Source organism: Rhinatrema bivittatum, chromosome 4 (genome assembly GCF_901001135.1).
Source record: "Rhinatrema bivittatum chromosome 4, aRhiBiv1.1, whole genome shotgun sequence".
Classification (NCBI taxonomy): Eukaryota; Metazoa; Chordata; class Amphibia; order Gymnophiona; family Rhinatrematidae; genus Rhinatrema; species Rhinatrema bivittatum.
In genome coordinates this window covers 170960577-170977179 of record NC_042618.1, presented here as the reverse complement: position 1 = coordinate 170977179, position 16603 = coordinate 170960577, and the positions used below count along the sequence as shown (strand labels likewise).

Here is a 16603-nt window from a genome sequence, read left to right as displayed (position 1 = left end):
GGTTTGTTGCGGCTTCCAGTTCAGTTTTTGTCTGCACATTTCTCTTTATAGTCTCTTTATTCTGTATCTGATGAAGGGCTGTCTGAGGTCTGCGTGTGTGACTGAGGGGGAAGTATTCTACTTACATGTAGTATTGGTGTAGAGATCTAGCAGCCTGCCGTGTTCTGTTCTCCTAAAAGGAGATGATGCATTGGTATTTTAGGGCCTGGTATAGTTGCAGTATTGCCTTTTCATAGGTATGGTTGATACTGTTTGTGTGCTGGTAGTTAGTGCTGTCTTGGTATGGGAGGTTTACTATAATGTAAAGTCACAAAAAGTCTTCTTACATAAGCTCACATGCAAATAGTCCTATAATATAAAACTCCTGTCTAGAAATTATAAAAATTCACCTCATGTATGCAAAAGCTGTAAAATGCATTGTATTGGTTTATGACAAATTCTAAAGAATCGAAGACATTGTAATTCAGTTTATTCATAGTTTTCTGAAAGCCAAGACCACACCTACACTAGGCCAAAAACCAGATGGGGTCAAAGGATCTTTTTTGCAGGGTGTTCTGACTGGCACCACAACAGTGCATCTAAAACACTGTTTTATTTTTACCCTAGAAGACTAACTTCAATGTATTCTTTCATACACAATTATAAATGCATCATTGACGTGTGTGTGCTGGGGGAAGGGAGGAGAAGAGGCTGGGCTGTAATGTTTGCCTAGGGCATTTGATACCCTTGCACCTGCCCTCTGTTGTGATTTGAGATTCCTGTTCCATATCTGAAAACATAACTGATGTATCTTCATATCCAATCTAATCTTTTTTAATTTGGCTGAACACCATGACACCACCTTAAAGCCAATTAATTCAAGTTAGTAGCAGAGCAATAGTGAACACATCAATATTTATAATTAAGCAGTGAATAGGAATAGTTACGTTCACCTACCTTTTAAAAGTGATATACCGGTACTAAAGATTAAAACATTTGTTGCAAGCTCTTAGTTTCCAGTGTAGGACATCCATGCTCTCTAGAACGACTAGTATGGTCACTGGCAGAATGATTTTACTCTTCACAATTTAGGTTTAGACCCAAACAACGCCATCCATTTGCGTTGTTTCCTCTATCTATCTATAGATATTTTCAAAGTAAAAAATTAGGACATGATCAGAAAAACTGCTTAGTCATGTTTACACTTTATCCTGGTTTAATGCTTCAGTCCCTCCGTGCTCTGCCGTTTCAGCTTTCCTGTAGCAGAGTCCTGTCAGTTCACTCAGTGGACAGGTAAACTGTAATCCAATTTTGATGGACATGGCGTTGGCCAAGTTGAGAGAAGCTTTGCATTCTAGTGACACATCAGCTTGTAAATCGTAGTATACTGACTGCACCATTATTTCTTGGTTTTTGCCTGTTAAAAAAATATATATATAAATATATATAGATAGATTAGATACACCGTAAAAATACTTTTCCTACAGTCCCTTCTTAAATTTTTATTCTTATATATATTTTCATCAGCAACTGGTCTCGTCAAAGGTTTTCAGGTATTAGCTCCTTCCTTTCCTGATCACAGACGCATGTAATATTTCACAATACCTAAGTGCCAAATTATATTAGGCTTTGACATTAAACTAGTTCAACGTACTGCAATAGTGAAACACGTCTTCAAGGCTTCAAATTCTTTTGCACATAGATCTTTCTTCACCTCCTTGGCTCGGGCAGTAGCTGCAGCCACACACTTTCCATAAACTGCTGCCTGAAAGAGAGATATTAAAAGACGAACATAATGTAACCTCCATGCTCCCAAGGTCTCCCCTCACAAGTAGAAAACTTGCATGTTGCGGCTTTCGTTGTCGGTCATTCACTTATCTTTTCCAACGATTCTGACCTATACTGAGCCAAAGTTAGGGAATCGTTTTGTGTGACCTGTATTGAACATTACCAATGGTTTTGAGGGGGCGGTGGTGCATTTTGCAATATGCCGATTTATTTGTATTGGTGCTAATCGGCAATGGAAGAAAGCGAGAGACGCTTTTACAGGCCTCGGGGATCGTGGCAGGAGACCCTCTTGGCCAAGTCCGCGAGCCCAAGGGACAGTTCCGAGCAAGAAAAACCACGAAACATCGCATCCCCCGCGATAACCTTCACCTCGGCCCTGCACTCAGCCAGCAGTCTCGGATAACCCGCCAGCCTCTCTCGGCTTCGGCTCCACACACCCGCCCCCGCTGCTGGCCGGGACATGCTCTGGCTGGTAGTAGACGCTGACGTCCCTCTCCAGTGCCAGCCCTGAATGGTCAGCTGGAATACTGAGAAGGATTACGATTGGTGGGAAGAATTATAATTTTCATCAGGTTTCTTCTTTTCACCGCCCTCAGCTTCTGCGGAAGCTTGACATTGGTTGATGGTAGGCGTGTGGCGGCCGCAGAGGCACAATTGGCTGCATGTGGGCACGTGAACGGGCTGTGATTGGGGGGTTGGTCTTCCGGTTAGAGGTGACTCGGTAACTGAGGATGGGGAGAAAGCAGAATGGCGGCGTTGATGGACAGGCTGGGTTTTCTGCAGAAGGTATGACGGGGAGAGTGGCTCTGTTCCTGGGGGAGACTCTTTGGGCCCGGGGAAAAGCTGGCCTGAGATAATAGACTTTTTGTTTCGGAGGAGGTGGGTGCTTTTGGAGTGATAGATGTTTTATGTTTGTTTTTTTGGGGGGGCTCAGGTAATTGTGTTTCCGGGTTTCGCTGCCAAGCTGTTTTTGTTTCTGGAGGGTGAGGGGGGAGCTAGTCTGGGGTGTCAGGTGGTGGCTCTGATTTGGTGACAGGCTCTATATTTGATTCTGGAGGGTGGAAGCTCTGTCTTTTTCAGGGTAGGCCAGGTGGTGGCTCTGGGTTTGGATGACAGGCTTTGTCTTTGTCTCGGGGCGGGGTGGGACTCTCTGTTTCTGTGGGGTGGGGCAGATGGTGGCTCTGGGTTAGTGTGACATGCTCTGTTTTGTCTTTGGAGGGTTTAGCCAGCTAGGAGTGACTGTTGTCTCTGGCACTGATGGCTCTGGGTCAGGGTGATGGGTTTTATGGAGCGAAGGGGAGGGGGGTTTCAGGTGGTGGCTTTGAGTTGGGGTGACCAGCTCTCTTTGTCTCTGAAATGGAAGGACTGGTAGAGGTTCTTTTAATCTCTTTCTCTGGACATGACAGGATTTGCAGAAGGCTCTTTTCGGAGACAGCAAGATTTGGGAGAAGTGCTGCTCACCAGAGTCTTGAAGATCCTGAGTCAACCTCCATACTCAAGTAGTGCTCCAAGGGGCTGACACCAATTGTATTTGTTAAATATCCATACCTATTGGTGTACCCCAGAACGTCTGAGACTCATTCCATTGTCCATTCACCCCAAGGCACTAGATCAGAGTTACTCAAGCAGGAATTTATATTACTTCCAGGATATGAAACGCTGTGTTTGTTGTTTGCGAGAGCAAAGAGGGGGTTGGCCTCTGAATTTCCACTAAGGCATTTATTAGTTGGCTATATGCTGTATTGTATTATCTGACTATAAACTACATAGTAACTTGTAGTAAAATAGTAATGACAGCAGATAAAGACTATTGGTCCATTCAGTCTGCCAAATAATTTGCTTATGATAGTAACTGCCACTCCGTGCACATTGCCCCCGTGCGTTCTGTTGAGGGTAGTAACTGCCGCTCCGTGCACATTGCCCCCGTGCGTTCTGTTGAGGGTAGTAACTGCCGCTCCGTGCACGTTGCCCCCGTGCGTTCTGTTGAGGGTAGTAACTGCCGCTCCGTGCACATTGCCCCCGTGCATTCTGTTGAGGGTAGTAACTGCCGCTCTCGTGTACGTTGCCCCCGTGCATTCTGTGTGTTTGATCCATGCCTTTTTGAATTTATTTATTTACTGTTCTCATCTTCCTCACCTCTTTCAGAGGATATTCCAGTCATCCAGCACCCTCTCCGTGAAGAAATATTTCCTGATGTTGGTTCTGAGTCATTCCCCCTGGAGTTTCATATTGTTAGCCCTAGTTGTACTGTTTCCTTTCCAACAGAAAATGTTTGAAGTTTATGCATCATTAATACTTATCAGGTATCTGAAGGTCTGTATCTTATTTCCCCTGCATTTCCAGGATAATACATATTTAGATCCTTCAGCCTCCCATCATAGGTCTTCTGAAAAAAGACCCCACATCATTTTGGTCACCTTCCTCTGTACTATTTTCATCCTGTCTCTATCCCTTTTATTTATTACTAGCTGTACCCGGCCACGCGTTGCTGTGGCTCAGTCTGATTAAATGGAAAAGAAAGAAAAGAGAGAGTGCACGTTTCGAATATGTTTAATTTCACAATGCTTGTGGGTATACGATATTTTTTGTTGTTCCATTGTCTGTGCAGATATAGAGATTCTGGTTTGCCGACTCTAGAACATGCAACATACAATTGTCCATGTGAGAAGCAATCCGTGTCTAGATGTAAACCGCATAATTCTAGAAATGAAAAAGAATGAAAAAAGAAAAAACATAAACTATACTCACTAAATGAACAGTATGGTAAACGACACAGCTCAATTCCAACGCAATGTCAACGAAATAATTAAATCAAAATGAAAATAAATCGAAATCTATGAAAATTCAATTTAACAATGCAATCGGAAACATTGAAATGGAATCGTAAAATATTTAGTCCAAGTCATTAAGCCCGTTAAAACGGGCAAGATTTTTGTCCCCTCTCCTCCTACGTCTTTGCTCTGCTCCCCCCCCCCCCCCAGCACCACGAAGGGCCAGAGGCGGCGGTGGTAGGAGCTGCAGCGGTGGCCAAGGGGGGATCTCGCGAGGCATAATGGTCCTGCCATCCCAACTCCCTCCCCCTTCCTCGGTGGTGGAGGGACAGGCTCAGACCCCTTTCACTCTATCCTTACAGGCCCCAACTCCTTTGCTCTCCCATTTCCCTCTACACTGAACCCCTTCCACTGTAACCTATAAGTGGAGAACTGGGGGGGGGGGGGGGTAGGGGGTAGAGAATCTCTCTCTCATACAGCCCCCTACATAGGCTTCCTCTCTCTTTCTCTCTCTCTCTCTCTCTCACATACACTCTCCCTCTATCCCTCACACACGCATGCCCTATCCCTCTCACACGCACAATCCCTCACGTAGTCTCCCTCTCTCTCACTGGCACTCACACTCGCCTTCAGCGCACATTACCACACTTCTCTCTCACATAGTTAAAACGGGCGGGATTTTTGTCCCCTCCCCACCCAAGTCTTTGCTCTGCACTCGCAAGAGCTTGCAAATTTCCCACGCCAGTTGTGTCTGAGAGAGAGAGGAAAACACTCCATCCCCCCCCCCCCCCCCTCGCGAAGGGCAGGCGGCAGGCACTGCAACAGATTTGGGACACGTTGCCTAGCTTACTTTGCTCTTTCTGGGAGACCTGTGCCTTTAAGAAATCCAATTGGGGGCTTGAGAGGGAGGAGGGAGCAGGGCTCTGGCTTTCACTTTCGTCACGGTGCTTTGCTGGGAGTGTGGGTGGAGCAATGCCCATGTAAACTCTTCCCGTGGCGGCTGAGACCCACGGGTGGGCTGACAGCATTGCCTTCCCCCTCCCCCCCTCAGTTGCGGGATATTTACTTGGTTTCTCCTTATCTGCGGAACTCGGGGCGGGGGAGGAGGGCGAGCTGTTCTCTGTTCAGCTCTTTGCACTTTGGCTGCTGCAGGCTGCAGCTGCTTGTGATCTCTTCACAGCCGCTTTCTACTGCATTTGCTCTGCTCCGGCTGTCCCAACTCCCTCCCCCCCCTTGCCCGGCGGTGGACGGACTGGCTCGGCGACTCTTCTACCTTTTCCTCCTCCTGTGTGTAACTGTCCAGCAGTCCCTACTTCCTCCCCCCTTCCCCAGCGGGGGAGGAACGGGCTGAGCCGTTTCTCGGAGCGGCGACTCGTCTGCCCTTTTCTCCTCCCCTCTGTGACACCCAGCACGTAGCGCAGAGCTCAATGGTCCGCACATGGGCGTTAGAGCTGCTCTCTATTGCGCATTTGCGGGCTGTGGGTCAGAGCCCATTTATATTGTAGATAGTGTGTGTTGCTTGTACATCCAACAGATGGCGCTGTTTTTCCAAAGAAGCATGTCTTTACCTGTCACAGGTGTGACATCTGTATAATATAGGTATATAAAAACACGTGCGTATTCGAATGCAGCGTTGTGTCAAAATTTCAAATCAATCGGTGAAGAACTTTCGGAGATTTAAGATTTTGAACAAATGAACATTTACATTTTTATTTATATAGATTTATTTAAAAAGTGTTTTTATTCTGTCTATAACAAAAATGTGTTAGACGGATTAAAACATTAGCAAAAAGAGAATACCAAATACATAAGTTATATAAAAAAATTAGTACATAATATAATAAGGAATACATAAAATGTACTGAATATTAAATAAAAGATTAAACTCAAATTAAAGGAAATGCCTGAACAAACAAATTTACCTTAAGAAGCTTTTGAAATATCTTTGCTATCAGAAGCTCACAGATTGTAGGGCCAACCTTCTGTAAGATTGGCCCTACAATCAAAAATGACCTCCTATGTGTTTTCTTGCAATTGAGCATAATTATTAAAAGGAATCACCAGAAGGTTCTTATCAGCAGAAAATAAGTTACAACTTGGAGTGACTGTTTATTTTTTATTTATTTATTTTTGTATACCGATATTCGTGGTAGCTTCACACCGGTTTACATCAAATGTACAGAGTATAACAAAATAAATATAAAAACATTCATAAAATAACCATTAACTAAATGAAATATCGAAACTAATCTAAAATGGCATAAAAGAAAATTAAAAAAAACAATACATAGTAAAAAATATAATTAAAACAAGTTAAAAACTAAAAAGAAACTCAATGCCTTCATCGATACTGAACTCGTCATGTAAAAGCTTGCAGGAATAGCCACGTTTTCAATTTCTTTTTGAAAGTCTGCAAATTCACTTCTAGCCTTAATTTTTAATTGCAAGGGATAATGCTCTTTCTCTTACTGTATTTAAATGTGCTAATTTGGGGGACAGGATCGTTAAAAGTCCCTTGCCTGCGGAATGCAGCTGATCAACGAAATAAGCAGGGCCATTTAGTTTCAATGCCTTAAAAACAAGTAATAGCAACTTAAACCTCGATCTAAACTTCACAAGAAGCCAATGAAGTTCCTTGAGCCAGGGCGTGGCACAATCACATCGCTGTCCCCCAGATATCAGCCGAGCAGCTGAATTTTGCAAAACATGTACAGCTATCAGTGACACAACAGGCAGACCAACAAAAAGAGAATTGCAATAGGTTACCAAAGAGAATACAAAAGCCTGAACAATGGTCCAAAAGTCATCCTTATCAAGTATATATTTCATGTGATATAATAGCCATAGTTTAAAATAATTCCCCTTCAGAACATTTTGCAAGTGAGCCCTAAAATTGACTGTCAAAAATTACACCTCAAATTCCACACCAAATTTGAAAACTGGATATCAATGTTAAGCAATGACAGTCAATATTATGTTTTTTTTTTAAATCAGGATCATGGGAAAAACACATTGCATCAGTTTTACGAGCGTTCAGTAACATGGTTCTTGTGCATCCAGTCATTGATAAGCTGAGCACAGTCTGCAATATGAGTTAGGGTAGCTCACAAATCCCTCTCTATAGGAAAATACAATTGCAAATCATCTGCTTAAAGTCTAAAAGTTATAGACTGTGATTCAAGCAAACAACATAGTAGACTCATGTAAATATTAAAACAGCACTGCGGTTAAGACTGAACCCTGTGGTACACCACAGGGAGTTTCATACTAAGAGGAATGAACTCCTTGCAAAAGAACTTGTTTCCTTGATTCAAGAAAAGAGCTAAACCATGCAAGAACAACACCGGTAATTCCAATTGCTTCTAGTCGCTCAACTAGAACTGAGTGACACACAATGTCAAACACTGCTGATACATCAAAATATAGGGCAATAACTGATGCTCCCTTATCAAATTCCAATAACAAGTCCAGTACAAAGCGAAGTAGTGTCTTGGTGCTGTACTTTAACCGGAACTCACATTGATATTTATATAATATTTGATTTACCCTTTGTTTATTCTCAGTTAACTGATTATCTATCTTCTCAAGACGTTTACCCAAGGTCACAACGTTTGAAATTGGGTGATAACTACTAGGGGGGTTCCAAGGGAAGAAACGGTCTCCAGAACTGAACATGGTGAGGCCTTACCTGGAGTACTAAGGGCCTGTACAAGGACCATATCGCCTCCCTTTTCCTGCCGGTTATGCCTCTCGCTATGCAGCCCCACATCTTTCTGGCTTTAGCTACCGCCTTGTCACATTGCATTGCTGCCTTCAGATCACCAGACATGATCACCCTCAGGTGCCTCTCCTGGTCCATACGCGATAGTCTTTCACTCCCCCATCACATACAGCTCTTTTGGATTACCACAACCCAGGTGTATGACCCTGCACTTCTTGGCATTGAATCACAGCTGCCAAATCTTCAACCAGTCTTCAGGTTTTCTTAAATCTCTTTCCATTCTCTCCTTCAGACGTGTCCACTCAGTTGCAAATCTTAGTATCATCTACAAAAAGATAAACTTTTCCTTTTAACCACTCCACAATGTCACTCACAAAGATATTAAACAGAACCAGCCTTAAAACTAATCCTTGAGGCGCACCCCACTTAATAATAATAGTCTCTCATCAGAGTGAGTTCAATTTACCATTGCACATTGTCTCCTGTCAGTCAACGAGTTAGTAATCCATTCAACCACTTTGGTGCCCACACCTAAGCTTCTCATTTTATTCATGAGCCTCCAATGCGGGACTGTATTGAAAGCTTTGCTGAAATCTAGGTAAATCACATTGCTTGCTCTTCCTTGATCCAGTTCTCTAGTTACCCATTCAAAAAAGTCAATGAAATTTGTCTGACAGGACCTTGCCCTGGTGAATCCATGTTGTCTCAGGTCCAGCAACTCATCGGATTGTAAAAAGTTCATTAGTGGAGACTCTGTTGAAGGAAATAATTTTCCCACCACTGAGGTGAGGCTAACCAGCCTATAGTTTCCAGCCTCCTCTCTGCTATCACTCTTGTGAAGTGGGACCATAACTGAACTTCTCCAATCCCGCGTCAGCACTTCTGTTTCCAGGAATCTATTGAACAGATCTTTCAGCGGACCCGCCAACACATCTCTGAGCTTCTTTAGTATCCTGGGATGTACCTCATCCGGCCCCATAGATTTGTCACTTTCAGTTTTTCTAGCTGTTCCCATACATTCTCTTCAGTAAATGGAGTTGTATATCCCATTCCCATCTATGGTTGTGTTAGCCAGCAACAGTCCTTCTCCAGGGTCATCTTTAGTGAACACTGAACTGAAGTATTGATATTTCTGCCATTTCTTTGTGTCTCTCTACACATTGCTCTTTGTTGCCTTTCAGTTTCACTATACCACTTTGGGCCTTCCTTCTTTCTCTGATATATCTGAAAAATGTTTTGTCTCCTCATTTTACATCTTTGGCAATCGTTTCTTTTGCTTGACCTTTTTGCTTTCCTGATTTTTTTTGTTTTGTTTTTAATTTGTATTATACATTTCAGCACTTCAAAGCAGATTACATTCAGGTACTTTCGGGCAGGGGAGAGGGGTGGAGTAGAGAGAGAGAGAACAAGAGAGAGGCTCTTTATAAGGCTCTCATATAAGTAAACTATATCACTGTAGGAGGGTCAGCTAGTAACTCAAGGTGAGGTTTTGGTGGTGGTCTAGGGTTTGGGGGAGCAGTTTTATGAACAGCACAGTACACATCAGTGAAGATGTGTTGTGATTTGGCGTGAGGAAAGGTACACAAAGATGAGATTTGTGCAATGTCCTCTCAATCTAACTTGATAGCAGCTAGGTAGAGCATGCATCAAACTAGGTCAAGAGTACAATAAACAAATATCAGCTTTGTGTACCTTTCCTCACAACAAATTTTCACTGATGTACACTGTGCTGTTCATACGTCTAACTGTGCATGTAAAACTTCCCCCTCCCCCCCCCAAACCCTAGACATCACCAAAACCTCACCTCAAGTTACTAGCTGACCCTCCTACAGTGATATAAATAGTTTACTTATATGAAAGCCTTATGAAGAGGCTCTCGCGCTCTCTAGCTAGCCAGGAGCAGCTTCAAATGCTATACAACCTGTCTGGGCAGTAACTAACGCAGGGTGCAATGTGAAATAATGCGGCGTGTGATAAATTTAACGCGCTGCGGTAATATAGCTGTGTGATGCGGTAACAGGAAAATTAGCCTAACTACGCCCCTTTTCCTTATCGCGGGTGTTAGGCCTGCAAAATTTATAGCAAAATGATGACTCAAGGCTTAAGCTTGTACCTGAGGTTCTGTCTTCATCTCCCTCAGTTTCACCAGGTATTCTTCCTTGCGTTCCTTTTTTTTGGGATCCTTTATATTTCTTGAACACTGCTCTTTTTGCCTTTACTTTATTTCAGCCACCTCCTTTGAGTACCAGATTGGTTTCTTTTTCCTTTTACACTTGTTTCCTGTTCTAACATATAGGTTTGTTGCCTTTGAATAGCTCCTTTTAATTTGGCCCACTGTTGTTCTACCTCACCCATTATCTCCCAGTCTTCTTCTTTCTCCAGGGACATCCCCATTTTGATACAGTCTGCATTTTTGAAATGCTAAACTTGGGTCTTCACGTGACTTCTCTGTATCCTATTCACAATTTCAAACTATACTGTTTGATGATCTCTGGTGCTCAGGTTGGGCACTACCTGCACATTCGAGACATCTCCATTAGTGAGCACCAGGTCGAGTATTATGCTCTCCCTCATGGGTTCCTTGAAGGGCATTCACTATCTCTCTACTTTCTTGTACATTCCGCAGAAGGGATACTCCAATCTATATTCGGCAGATTAAAATCTCCAACTAGTAGCACTTCACTTTTCCTTCCCACCTTTTGGATGTCTTTGACCAGATCTCGGTCCAGATCTTCAGTTTGTGTTGGAGTCCTATAGTGTAAATGGAAGAACTATCTTCGTTTTTTTTAGGACAGCCCATAATACTTCTTCCCTACTCAATATTCCTTGCGTTTCTGTTGCGTTGATCTTGTTTTTGACATAAAATGCCACGTCTCCTCTCTTGTTGTCCTCTGTTCTTATTTAACAAGTTATAGCCCAGGATGGTCATATCCCAGTCATGAATCTTCAGTGAACCAAGACTCCGTAATAGCAACAATGTCCAAGTCTACCTCCACTGTAAGGGCCTGCAGATCTGGGATTTTGTTGCCTGGGCTATGAGCATTTGTGGTCATAACTTTCCATCTTTCCTCTCTTAGGGCCAAATTCATTAAGGCTTTTCTCCCATTTTGTGTCTATAGAAAAAAACCCTTAGTGAATTTGGTACTTTCTTTGCTGCTCTTCCTGGTCAATGTTTTTGCTCTTTTGCTTAAGCCTAGAATGTTGAGTTGACTGATTTTATGATGTCCTTTCCCTTCCTGTATTGCTTGAGGGTGACATTCCAGTTTCATTGGCCACATTCTGTCACCCCCCTATTTTAGTTTGTCATGTAGGATCATCTTCTCTGCCACCTACAAACATAGGCCATCCATACTGTATAATCTTTTACTGCTCCATACATGGCCCCAGCCTCCATTGTATCCAAATCCACTTTATTTGGACCATGTATTGACATTTTCTATCTGGCTCATCCTTTCATTTCCCTTTACCATGAACTGGTAGTATTTCTGGTAAAAGCAACAAAATCCTATCCGATTCTCAATATGGTTTCCGTAAATTCTTCAACACTGAAACCCTCCTCCTTTCACTATCCGACCACCTACTCAAAGGATTAGATAAAGGCCACTCATTCATTCTCGCACTTCTAGACATTTCAGCGGCCTTCGACAACATAGATCACAACGCACTACTCGATCGGCTATCCGAAATTGGTATCACAGGAACCCCCCCCCAAGTCTGGTTCACCTCTTACCTAAAAGACAGACAATACAAGATCAGAATAGGTAACCAGGAATCCAAAGCTTTCAATATATTACAAGGAGTTCCCCAAGGCTCCTCTCTCTCCTCAACCCTGTTCAACATTTACCTTCTGCCTCTCTAAAATTCCTCTCAGATCTTGGCCTCAAACACTACATATACTCAGATGATGTACAAATCGTCATCCCAATCACTGACTCACTACCTAAAGCCATCAAAACTTGGGAAGCTTCACTTGCAGCCATCAGCAACTTCCTCTGTAGTATCAACCTTGCTCTCAACACCTCAAAAACAGAAACCTTAATAACTCCTCCACACAACCATCTAACCCCTATTCAACATAATACACCCCTAAATTCAATTCTTCCACCCCAAATTAAATCCTAACATCTCAACATGCAAGGAACCTAGGAATCATCATAGACGATCAACTTAACCACAAAAAATTAATTACCAACACCCTCAAGGAATGTTACTTCAAGCTGCAAACCCTAAAAAAACTGAAACCACTCTTACATTTTAATGATTTCCGGACAATACTTCAGTCCACAATTTTCACAAAAATAGACTACTGCAACTCGCTACTCCTTGGCCTTCCAAAAAACACCATCTCCCCCCTCCAATTGTTGCAGAACGCAGTTGCATGCATCCTCATAAACACTCACAGAAACAATCACATAACCCCTATCCTCAAAGAACTACACTGGTTACCTATCCATCAGCGCATACAGTACAAAACCCTCACTATAATACACAAATCCCTACACAACCCAGACATGAATTGGCCCCATAACACCTTCTCCTTCCGCAACACAAACAGACCCACCCGGTCTCGCTACCTAGCAACCTTAAACATTCCCACACCCAGACTCACTCACTACAATTCCACCAGGGAATGCTCCCTATTTATTGCTGGCCCCAGATTCTGGAATTCTATGCCTGCTGATTTACGCCAAGAACACCCTATACAAATTTAAACAAAAACTAAAAACTTGGCTCTTCACACAAGCTTACTCATGATCTCAAGGACACTACTTTGCACCCAATACTCTGCATCTAATACCACCCACGCTCCCCACACTAACCACTACACACGGAGAATACTAAACTTCACCTGTCCTGAGCCTTTCCTACTGAAAACGATATCCTCTCACCCAACTATAGAATGACATTAATTTATACTAGTCAATCTAGACATATATGCATATTATTTAGCAACTCATATTTGTCAAATAAAAAACAAACTTTGAAATGTTTGTATGCTAATGCCAGAAGTCTAAGAAGTAAGATGGGAGAATTAGAATGTATAGCATTGATTGGCATCTCAGAGACATGGTGGAAAGAGGATAACCAATGGGACAGTGCTAAACCGGGGTACAAATTATATCGCAATGACAGAGAGGAGCACCTGGGAGGCGGTGTGGGTGCTTTATGTCCGGGATAGCATAGAGTCCAACAGGATAAACATTCTGCATGAGACTAAATACAAAAATTGAATCTTTATGGGTAGAAATCCCTTGTGTGTCAGGGAAGACTATAGTGATAGGAGTATACTACCGTCCACCTGGTCAAGATGGTGAGACGGACAGTGAAATGCTAAGAGAAATTAGGGAAGCTAACCAAATTGGTAGTGCGGTAATAATGGGAGACTTCAATTACTCCAATATTGACTGGGTAAGTGTATCATCGGGACACGCTAGAGAGATAACGTTCCTGGATGGAATAAATGATAGCTTTATGGAGCAATTGGTTCAGGAACTGACGAGAGAGGGAGCAATTTTAGACCTAATTCTCAGTGGAGCACAGGACTTGGTGAGAGAGGTAACGGTGGTGGGGCCGCCTAGCGTCGAGCCGGTAAATGGCACCATTCCACCAGGCACCTATGCAGAGGGGGCAGCCCACCAGCACCGGGCACTTTTAAAATCAATCGCTGAAGAGAAAAAGACAAAAAAAAAAAATGGAAAAATCCGGCTGTGGAATTAAAAAGAGAATGATGGGAGGAAGACAGTGAGAAAGAGACCCGCCCCCCCCCCCCCCCCCGTCGTCCCGCCTAACGTCGAGCCGGTAAACGGCACCATTCCACCAGGCGTCGAGCGCTGAAGGGGCGCAACAAAGGGGCACTCCCCTTTGTGCCACCTTTTCATTTTTAAACTTCTCTGTTTCTTCTTCTTTTGTTTACCTTTCTCCATGTTTTTTCTTAGTTTTTATCCCTTGTTAACAATTTCCTTGTTATAAAGGTTCAATGTATTAGACAAAGGGAACATTTTTCCTACATCTTCTGTTTTTAATGTAAACCGGTTTGATTTGTATATTATACAAGAATATCGGTATATAAAAATTAAAAATAAATAAATATGATCAAATTTGATTTAATGACTGGAAGAGAAACAGTGTGCAAATCCACGGCTCTCGTGCTAAACTTTCAAAGGGAAACTTTGATAAAATGAGAAAAATTGTTAGAAAAAACCTGAAAGGTGCAGCTACAAATGTCCAAGAGGTGTGGTCATTGTTAAAAATACCATTCTAGAAGCACAGTCCAGATGTATTCCACACATTAGGAAAGGTGGAAAGAAGGCAAAACGATTACCGGCATGGTTAAAAGGGGAGGTGAAAGAAGCTATTTTAGCCAAAAGATCTTCATTCAATAATTGGAAGAAGGATCCAACAGAAGAAAATAGGATAAATCATAAACATTGGCAAGTTAAATGTAAGACATTGATAAGACAAGCTAAGAGAGAATTTGAAAAGAAGTTGGCCGTAGAGGCAAAAACTCACAGTGTAAACTTTTTTAAATATATCCAAAGCAGAAAGCTTGTGAGGGAGTCAGTTGGACCGTTAGATGATCGAGGGGTTAAAGGGGCACTTAGAGAAGATAAGGCCATCGCGGAAAGATTAAATGATTTCTTTGCTTCAGTGTTTACTGAAGAGGATGTTGGGGAGGTACCCGTACCGGAGAAGGTTTTCATGGGTAATGATTCAGATGGACTGAATCAAATCACGGTGAACCTAGAAGATGTGGTAGACCTGATTGATAAACTTAAGAGTAGTAAATCACCTGGATCGGATGGTATACACCCCAGAGTTCTGAAGGAATTTAAAAAAATGAAATTTCAGACCTATTAGTAAAAATTTGTAACCTATCATTAAAATCATCCATTGTACCTGAAGACTGGAGGATAGCAAATGGAACCCCAATATTTAAAAAGGACTCCAGGGGCGATCCGGGAAACTACAGACCGGTTAGCTTGACTTCAGTGCCAGGAAAAATAGTGGAAAGTGTTCTAAACATCAAAATCACAGAACATATAGAAAGACATGGTTTAATGGAACAAAGTCAACATGGCTTTACCCAAGGCAAGTCTTTCCTCACAAATCTGCTTCACTTTTTTGAAGGAGTTAATAAACATGTGGATAAAGGTGAACCGGTAGATGTAGTATACTTGGATTTTCAGAAGGCGTTTGACAAAGTTCTCATGAGAGGCTTCTAGGAAAAGTAAAAAGTCATGGGATAGGTGGCGCTGTCCTTTCGTGGATTGCAAACTGGCTAAAAGACAGGAAACAGAGAGTAGGATTAAATGGACAATTTTCTCAGTGGAAGGGCGTGGGCAGTGGAGTGGGACCCTTACTTTTCAATATATTTATAAATGATCTGGAAAGAAATACGACGAGTGAGATAAATTTTCAGATGACACAAAATTGTTCAGAGTAGTTAAATCACAAGCAGATTGTGATAAATTGCAGGAAGACCTTGTGAGACTGGAAAATTGGGCATCCAAATGGCAGATGAAATTTAATGTGGATAAGTGCAAAGTGATGCATATAGGGAAAAATAACCCATGCTATAGTTACACAATGTTAGGTTCCATATTAGGTGCTACAACCCAAGAAAGAGATCTAGGCGTCATAGTGGATAACACATTGAAATCGTCGGTTCAGTGTGCTGCGGCAGTCAAAAAAGCAAACAGAATGTTGGGAATTATTAGAAAGGGAATGGTGAATAAAACGGAAAATACCATAATGCCTCTGTATTGCTCCATGGTGAGACCGCACCTTGAATACTATGTACAATTCTGGTCGCTGCATCTCAAAAAAGATATAATTGTGATGGAGAAGGTACAGAGAAGGGCTACCAAAATGATAAGGGGAATGGAAAAGCTCCCCTATGAGGAAAGACTAAAGAGGTTAGGACTTTTAAGCTTGGAGAAGAGATGGCTGAGGGGGGTATGATAGAGGTGTTTAAAATCATGAGAGGTCTAGAACGAGTAGATGTGAATCGGCTATTTACTCTTTCGGATAATAGAAAGACTAGGGGGCACTCCATGAAGTTAGCATGTGGCACATTTAAAACTAATCGGAGGAAGTTCTTTTTTACTCAACGCACAATTAAACTCTGGAATTTGTTGCCAGAGGATGTGGTTAGTGCAGTTAGTATAGCTGTGTTTAAAAAGGATTGGATAAGTTCTTGGAGGAGAAGTCCATTACCTGCTATTAAGTTCACTTAGGGGTACATTTTCAAACACAGCACGCGCGCGTACTTTTGTTCGCGCACCACATGCGTGGTGCGCGAACAAAAGTAAGCTGCATTTTATAAGATACGCGCGTATCTTAT

The 16603-nt window shown here is 42.4% G+C and overlaps 1 protein-coding gene and 1 long non-coding RNA gene across 3 annotated transcripts in view; one reads left to right on the top strand and one right to left on the bottom strand.

Annotated features, from left to right (window-relative positions):
• Nucleotides 1-1370: 1370 nt before the first annotated feature.
• Nucleotides 1371-2130, bottom strand: LOC115090302. Its single transcript, XR_003856364.1, has 3 exons — nt 1931-2130; nt 1634-1744; nt 1371-1396 (listed from the first exon to the last, which is right to left on the bottom strand). It is a non-coding gene; the product is annotated as an uncharacterized LOC115090302 (long non-coding RNA).
• Nucleotides 2131-2401: 271 nt separating this feature from the next.
• Nucleotides 2402-16603, top strand: part of TEPSIN (TEPSIN adaptor related protein complex 4 accessory protein) — a 64366-nt gene continuing 50164 nt past the window's right edge. For both annotated transcript variants that reach the window (XR_003856363.1, XM_029599220.1), the window contains exon 1: nt 2402-2553. Coding sequence is in view for 1 of the 2 variants with exons in the window: in XM_029599220.1 (XP_029455080.1) it covers nt 2515-2553 (39 nt within the window). In the remaining variant the exon portion in view is untranslated. The remainder of the gene's footprint in view (nt 2554-16603) is intronic.